General features: G+C 42.4%; 1 protein-coding gene across 2 annotated transcripts in view; it reads right to left on the reverse strand.

Moving 5' to 3' along the window:
• Positions 1–8,407, reverse strand: part of Tp63 (tumor protein p63) — an 89,707-nt gene extending 81,300 nt beyond the window's left edge. For both annotated transcript variants that reach the window (XM_059276911.1, XM_059276910.1), the window contains exon 1: positions 8,238–8,407. In XM_059276911.1, the coding sequence (XP_059132894.1) occupies positions 8,238–8,279 (42 nt within the window). In that variant the 5' untranslated portion in view covers positions 8,280–8,407. The remainder of the gene's footprint in view (positions 1–8,237) is intronic.
• Positions 8,408–8,763: the final 356 nt, after the last annotated feature.

The following is an 8,763-nucleotide window of genomic DNA, read 5'->3' on the forward strand; positions in this document are numbered from 1 at the left end:
CCAATGCAAACAGATGACTTTCTAAAACATTCAGAGAACGCTATTTAGTAGCCCTGGAGAGGGCTCATGAGTAAATATGCCATTCTCTATCCTCTGGGATCCATCAGGCTAGAGAGAGAGAGCAAAGGCACCTGGTGCCCACAGGTCCAGAGGACAGAGATCTTGTTCTGAAAGTCAGCTCTAAGGGACATCAGGAGAAGGGCTGTTAGCTTCCTCAGCGAGTCTTAACGACTGCAAGGGACTTCATCAGGAGATAAATAGATGGTCACATGGGTATTGGAGTACAGAGAGAAAGCTGGCAAAGGGGTCTCCTCCTCCATCTCCTCAGTCAGATTTTGAGCCTTTTAAGCACTTGGACACTGCACACTGAAGGAATTTCCCGTGCACTAGGCTCAGAAGAGTTCCCTTTACCTCACCTGGACGGCCATCTCTCTGTGGGTAGGTGTCTGATGGGTCCCCCACCTTGGTCTGCTCAGAGCCTCCCATGGTCTATTTAAAAGTAGTCAAGCCATTCCCCATACACCTGATGTTGTCCTTTGTGAGGTTAATGGTTTTCCTTTTAATTCTGGTTCCATCACTGGAGTGACACTAATCCAGCCTGATTTGAGTAAACAGAGTTTATTCCCCATTGTCTCTGTGATCTGAGAAAGAATCAACTTAAGAAAGATCACCGCCTGGATTGGAAATGGCCCCTGTGGGGGTTTTGCGCAAGCTTGAAAGGGGGACAGAAAAGGCCTGCGCAGAGTCCTGTCTAAAGCAAGCCCTCTTGAGGGTGTGTGTGCGTTTGGGGGGGGGAGGGTAATTCTCACAGGGGTATTATACTAACTGCACCTATTAGTGGCTTCTGCACCAATAAGAACGAACAACTGTTTCCTTTGTAGTGTTTCCAGAATAGCTGACCAGAGTGGTTCCTGAGTTTCTTCCTCTGACAACACACTGCACACCACAGCTTTCAAAAATCATTTTATCTTTTTTTTTTTTTTTTGTCTCTTAAGAAACAGAAAAAAAAATGAAGTTTAGGTTACAAGTTTTGAATAAAATATCAATTCTTTCAAAAATATTTCATAGTTATACCCGTTTCTACATTCCAAGTGTGATTCACCTTAACACCAGTTGCTCCATTTTAAATTGACAAATGGGTATTATCTGGGGAAGCCAGCTCAGCTCAAACCTACAGTTGTCCAGCCTCATTTTGTCTTAAAGAAGAAACTTGAACTACTTCATTTAAAACTTAGGGCATGTAAGCCAGTCACAGTGAAACATCGAAGAAGTTTAGAAATGAAAAGTCCCATGTCAGATGGGCGTGGTGGTGCACACCTTAGATTCCTGCACATGGGAGGCAGAGGCAGGCATCTCTCTGAGTTCAAGGCCAGCCTGGTCTACAGAGTGAGTTCCAGGACAGCCAGGGCCACACAAGAAATTCTGTCTTGAAAAACAAACAAACAAGTCCCATGTCTTTTCTTTTAACTAGAAAATGGGGAGGAACACAATTTTTAATAGAATACTACCAGATCGAGTCAGAAGATCAAATGTAAAGTATAAAGTGTTATTTTTGTGAGGACTTTATAGGTGTTTCATTCAGTTATTTCTTCAAGAGACTGGCTGGTGTTTGCTCTGATGCATACAGAGGCAACAGTATGACAAGGCTGGACACTTCCCGAATCTGCTTGGTTTTCTGGAATAGTAAACTGGGGAGGAAGAGAAAGAAAAGGGAAACAGGCTGAGGTGCTCCTCCACAGATCACAGAGCTCACTCCTCTCCTGCCCACCTACTCCATTTGTCTTTATGTTCCTCTTTTACCTCATTCATTTATTTATTTATTTATTTATTTATTTATTTATTTATTTATTTATTTATTTATTTATTTATTTATTTATGGAGACAGACTCTAGCTTGAACTTGCTATGGAGACTAGGGTAGCCTCAAACTTGCAGCAATCCTCCTGCCTCTGCGTCCAGAGCATTGTGATTGCAGGCTTGTCCCACCACGCCAGGCTTTTCTTTGTTTTTAAATCAAGCCACCAACTCCCCCGTCTTCATCTGCCCACCCGTGGCCTGTCCTACCACTCTCGCTGTTCCACAATTCTGTTCTCTCTGGCTGCCTGCATCCCTTCCTTGGATAAACAGGTGAGAAGGGAGCATGTGGAAGGAAAGGACATGTCTCTTCCCACCAGGTCTCTTCAGATGCTATTACCCTACAATCGAATTTTAAAATGTCATGGGTGAGATACTTTATGTGAGAAACCAAACCCTAAATCCGTTACTTTTGTTTTTCTTAATTTGGTGGTGGGGGCAGCGTTGATCTTAAGTGTACCATTTGTACATCTCTCTGTTCTATTACCTTCCAACTGGAATTCTCATGTTGAACAAATCCACAGGTGGATCTGGTCTTCCACATTGAGCTCCAGAATTGCAACTTTCATTGAGAGCTGTGACCAGTACAGTTTTTCTTATCCTGGACCTACAATGACTAGTAAATATAATTAATTCCTAACCAAGAGAAGCATCTGAATTTTGTCCCTAATTCTGATGTCCATATAAACTAAATCTATGGAACTGACTAGGTAGCCCTTAATGTCTACCAGCCAGGGCAACCTTGTGGGCTAATTCTTTTCTCTCACTGGAGTGTGGTACTTATCACCCCAGAGCATGTCAAAGCTCTGAATCTCAAATGTGTCAACACTGCTCACGTTTCCAGAGCAGGCACATCCTTCTTATTGTCTCTTAGTGTTTCTCAGAAAGCTCTCCATTTCAAATGCATGGCAGTATACACATGAATACATTCTCTTTTCAAATCAGAATGCCTCCATCTGCTTCTGCTCTCTCCTGCATTTTATTAATTTTATATCTATATCCTCTGCACATTATTCTTCTCTCCATTCCTTGCTGAATTATGGGTGCTGTAATCATGTGAAATGTTTCCCTCATCACAAATAATTTATATTCTCTCTGTGTGTCTCTGTCTCTTTTTCTATCTGTCTGTCTGTCTCGTCTTCTCCCTCTCTGAGAACACATCATGTCTCTAACAAGCTTGTTTTGTGTTGGAGTCATTTATAAGCATATTCTGTCCTTCTTAGACTGGCAAAGTCTCAGCAGTCAGTGGCCACTGATTATCCATTTCTGCCTTCCTTACGAGGACAGTCAGTGTGTTTAAACTTAGTTTCTAGGACATACTGAGTCAAATGGAAAGGTTCCTTTGAATGGGAAAAATAATCTATATAGTTGTGGCTGCTGTCTGATCTACAGGCAAATATATATTACTTCTCATTTAGGGGTAGTTTATTTAGGAAAAAGAATGAAAAGAAGAATAGGGTCCATTTTTAGAGTAACTGAATAATTTGTGTACTTACTAGAACATTTTTGCAAATGGAAAGGGTTACTATTAATAATTTTGCTGGAATAGCAGATATAAACAGGGCAAAACAAGACTAAATAGTCCCAATTTTTCTCTGGCAGAAACCACAGCTATCGAAGAGAGTTATGGGTAGAGAGTACATTAGTTGAAAGAGACCTGAGAAACAATTCATTTCTACCATTCCAGCAGTGGTGGATATTTTTGCAGAACTGACAGCCGATGTATAGTGCAAGAAATGCCTTTTTCTACTTCCATGCAGTCCATGGCTAAGCCATTTATCCTCCCCAAGAGCTCTCACATAGGGCTCCAATTACACACTTCTCTACTCAGAGCCTATCCCAGATGTGCTGTGGCCACTGTGTCAACACACTCCCCTCTCAGTAACATGGTCCTTGCTTAGCCACTCTATCTAATATTTCTAACTTTATGCCCTAATGACGCCATACTTCCTATTCCACTGAACTGCATACATGATGTTTCTGAGCATGTCAGCCAGCACCCAAGTCCTATGCCTTCTCTGTTTTATCACTTTCCCTAAAATCTTCATTCCCCCTTGTAAATCTAGGACTCAGAAAGTTGTATGCATCTCTCCACGCTCAGCTGCATCCTACAGATACATTTGGGTTTTCCTGATCCTTCTCCTCTGACACTCTTCATATTGCCCACCCTTTCATACTGCAGCAAAGACCTCTATACCACTACTTCATTGTGCTTTTGAAATTATATTATTAAGGGAATAGAAATAAGATGAACTTCGGGTCCACTGCTTTTCTTTAACATTTCAAGTCATTGTGTTTTAAACCCAAAATGCCCTGCCCTATTGCATGGATACTCTCTACAGGCACCATTAAAATTAACACTGGGTGATAGATAACAGTGTGCCCACCACCCAGCCTTCTTCTCATAAGATATGGAAGGAGTAAGAGTGGTCCACTAGGTTTGGGAAACCTTGCCGTCTGCAAAAATGTAAAGCTCTTATGGCAATTATGAAAATATTTAAAAAAAAACAAACAACCCTGAGTTCTCTTTTGACATTGGTGCTATCTCTTCTTTACTTATTGATATAAAATAAAAAGTGAAAAATACACAAAAACAAAGTTTGATTTGATAGTCATAAGAGAAGATATTTTTAACCTATATCCTTCTTTCCTAAGCCACCAAACGCACATCAAAGAAAGCCAGAGTGCATTTGTGGCAACGTATTTCTTAACCCTTCCCCTCAAAATCCCCTGTAAACAACGTCTCACGGCCACAGACGCATAGTTCCTTAACAGGGCCGAGTGCAGAATTTATTCTAACTCCTCTCCGTTCAAATTTAAGAGCATTTGTAGCAAATTTATGTTCAAGAGATGAATGTAGTTTGCTGAAAGAACAGCCAGTACAGTTTGGCGGCTGTGGATAACATCCATTCATACATCTACCCCACCACACACCCCGTTGAGGATCACTGCTCTTCTAAAAAACAACCAAACCAAACATGCTTCCCCTGATCTAGATAAAGGATAAGTGTTTCATTATCTGCCGATCTCTTTTCCAATAGTAGCGAGGAAGGTATGATCTATGGTCTGCCATCTAAGATCTCTTTCTCCCAGCCAGTCCCTTCTGGGCTTGAGGGCACCCAATTGAAAAACAGGTAGTGCGAGGCAACTCACTCATGGAGAGTGAGTTCAGCGTGCCTGACACCCGAATTCAATCCGCTGCTGAACCATAGAACCACCGTTTGATTAACTAGGAAGAACATTCTCTCCCATCTAAAACACAGGCAGTAGAAACAGGACAGAGATAGGAAATGCTTGCTGAGACCTTGCAGGCCCTGAGGTGAGCTGAGTGGGCAGTGACCTGGCCTGCCGGGACCCTCACTCCGGCCGCAGCACTTTCCCCAAAGCCGTGAGTCAGTGTTTCACGGAAACCTCTCTGGATAGCTACCATGAGTTACAATCAGTCGTCTTCTTCAGAGCGCATACAACTGTCCGGTGGAGTTCCAGATAAAAATTTTAGAAAATGGCACACAGTCAGACACACGGGGCACTCTCAAATATAAAAAGGAAAAACAATCAACTCTGGGTAGTAAAATGGAAGTTTTGAGCCTCGGATTCTGTTTAGTATCAAGCTATCCCTCTCCCTCACCAAAAGCTACACAAGGAATGTTTTAGCAAAGATCTCTTTCTAAAATGGAGCTTCTCTCTCTCCCTCCCCCATATTACACAAACACTCTCCTCTCTCTCTCTCTCTCTCTCTCTCTCTCTCTCTCTCTCTCTCTCTCTCTCTCTCTCTCACACACACACACACACACACACACTCACACACACACACAGAGATACCCATACCAATGCAGTGCAGTGGAGTATGGTACCAGCCCAGTGTTTTTGTTTGTTGTTTTTGTTGTGTTGTTGTTTTAGAAAGCAGAGCTGAATCTGTGAAGAAATTCCTTTCTTGTGACAGTCTTTATCTGAGTCTGGGATGGCCTCAAGCTTGGCACTGGATCGCAGCGCTTGCTTGTTACTTCTCCATTGTCACACAAGGGCAGATCTTTAAGCCCTGCCTGTCACATCTTGCCCATATCCTCCTCCCTTCTGGACCCTTTCCTGTTCATTAGTTGCTTCCCCTAATCCAGCTTTATTGGAAGGAAATAACTGGAAAGTTAAAAAAAAAAAAAGTGTAGAGAAGGAACACACTGCTCTTTTATTAATTTTTGAGTTATCAATTCAAACGGTCAGTAAGTTAAACTAAAACATTATTTTAAGTCAGAGAGTACGTTAGAGTTATTAAATAATTCTCACTAGATATTCTATTCCTTTTATTTCCCCAATTTGTCCAGTTTTAACAATTCTTGCTATTTCTACACTGAGGAGTACTGATAAACATGAATACCAAAGTGCCATATCTTTTGTATTAAATCTCCATATTCGCAGACGCATGTGGATCCAAATATTGTTATAGACTTATGTGGAACAGGGCACTCACAGAGAGAACCGGATATTAAAGAGAAGCCCACACAAACAAGGCAGCCAGTCTTCACAGATCCTAGCCATGAAGTTACCGCATAATACACACACTGGAGGAAGGATATGGAAGCTCTGAAGGAAGCGTGAGACATGACAGGAGATAGAAGTTCAGCCATGTTCTTTGGTAGCTGCTTTCCCTGCAGCTCAGTGGCATTCCAGCAGCCGGCCCAGCCACCTCGGGAACCCTTACCATTCTTCTGCCTAGCGTTCCAAAACACCCCAAGCCTGTGTAGAGGAATTTCCTTCATAATGAAGCTGCCATATTCTCACACTAAAAAAAAAAAAAAAAGGCAGTCTTCCCACAGAGACATATTAACGTCATGGGATTTACAAAGTTGTCTTTCTTTCCTGACACTATATTTTCTTTAACACGATCATTTCCTTTAACTCGACACCAGGCTTCTAATTTCCTCACCCCATATCTCAGAACTAACTTGGCTCTTTTTCTTTTACATTTACTCACAGATAGCTCACTCTTAGACACTTCAGAAATACTGAGCAAGATAGCTCACAAATACAGATGACATCAGATCGACAGAGTGATCATTTCTTAATTATTAGAACTGAGCAACATCAGACCCAGCGGAGGCAGCAAGAAACTCCCACAAGTTACAGGCATTTCTTCAAACTGTTTGCTGACATTGTAAGCTACCTTTCGATGTTAGAGCAAAACGAGAAACTCAAGTTTCTCTAGCGAGGACAAGCAAGACTGCGTGTCTGTTTTAAAGGAAAGCGGGCACTTCCTTTTCCTCCTTGAGATAACCTGATATTTCCCCTGTTATATTTGCACAGTTCAGGTGTCTAGACAACGGCGTGGTCAGTAGCCGCGCTGGCCCTGCTTTGCTGCCCTTCGCTTCTCTTCCTCTTGCGGTCTGCGCCGACTGCTATGCGTTTTGTTTTGACTCTTACGGAGCTTGTCATCCACACCCCAGTCTCCTTTTTCCACGCGTTCACCTGCGAGCGTTCTCATCGGAAATCCTGAACTCTCTGTCCCAACAGCCCGGCCCCTGGACATCCCCCCCGATCCCCAATCTGATTAGTGTCAACACAGCTGCCTCTTCCTAGGAATGTAAACTAATATTGTTGTTAGACCTCTCGACCCGAGGAAACTTCCTCAGAGCCTTCCAGTCTCCTCGGAGGTTTACTTCCCCTTCATTCCAGCGCCTAGTGATTGAAATCTCTAAGTCAGACTTGCTAAGACGGGAGCAGAGAATCACCAACTCCTTAAAATCTGGACTGTTCGGACGCTCCCTTTCACGCACACATGCACAAATGGTTAACAGCGCACTGTTCTGAAGTAACTTATCTATCCATCCACAGGAAACTTCTAAGTCAGTCACCACACAATTCGGACAGTACTCAAGGATCCTCAAATTTAAATGAGCTTCCGGACTGATACAATTAAAAGTGATAGCTTTAAACAAACCTACTTCATTACTTTAAACACATTCATTTGCTTTGAATATGAAGCCAGGAGAACTGAGATAAACAGTTAATATACAATCAATTAATTTGTCCCCCTGGTACATTAGCTCCCATCAATGTTCCTAGCAGAACGTGCTCTACTTCTCCTGTCCACTCTTATAAAAAAGGTGATTTTAGATAATCCTGAATATTGTGTTTCTTCAAATACATAGTGTCACCCAGGAATTTTGGTTTTCCCCTTTTGCTCCTACTGTTTCATCTGATACTCAAAGAAAATAAAAGACAACCTTACAGCCACTACAGAAAACATTCATGAAGAAAAGAAGATTCCTACAGACTTGCAGACACATAACATTGGGTCACCAGAACCACAACTATGTAAGTTTTTTATCTAAAGAATGAGAAGAGAAGAAAGCAATCTCTCTGCAGAGTGCTAAAATCTAAAAGCCTTACCTCACTAAATTGAGTCTGGGCATTGTTTTCCAGGTACAACATGTTAGCAGTTAGACTGGTCAAGGCTGCTCTTCTTTCTTCTGTTTCCAGGGTTTGGCCAGCCCCCCCCCAACCCCCTCTGAGAGCCTTTCACTACGAATCTTCTGAGAAGATAACAGAATTCAGGTGCCTCTCTCTTTCTCTCTCTGTACATACTTTAAGGTTCCCTAATATATACCCAACTATAGGCATGAGGGGCGGGACTCTTCACTTTACCTGTCCAATCCATCAACTTCCACCTGGGCTCCTCCACTCCAATGGAGTGAAGCCTCTCCCATCTCATTAAGTAGTTAGAATTCCTTATCACCAATCTTTAAAGAAAAGGGAAAAAAAAAAAAAGAGGCGGGAGACAGACAGGTAAAAACTTTCCCCTGTCTCTTTCATAAGAAAGTGCACTCTGTCCCAAAACCAAAACAAAAACCTCCCTCAAACAAGCCTACCACCCCCACCACCCCCACCAGGACACACAGGAGACAAGGCGGTGCAC

Source organism: Peromyscus eremicus, chromosome 12, assembly GCF_949786415.1.
Source record: "Peromyscus eremicus chromosome 12, PerEre_H2_v1, whole genome shotgun sequence".
In the NCBI taxonomy this organism is placed as follows: domain Eukaryota; kingdom Metazoa; phylum Chordata; class Mammalia; order Rodentia; family Cricetidae; genus Peromyscus; species Peromyscus eremicus.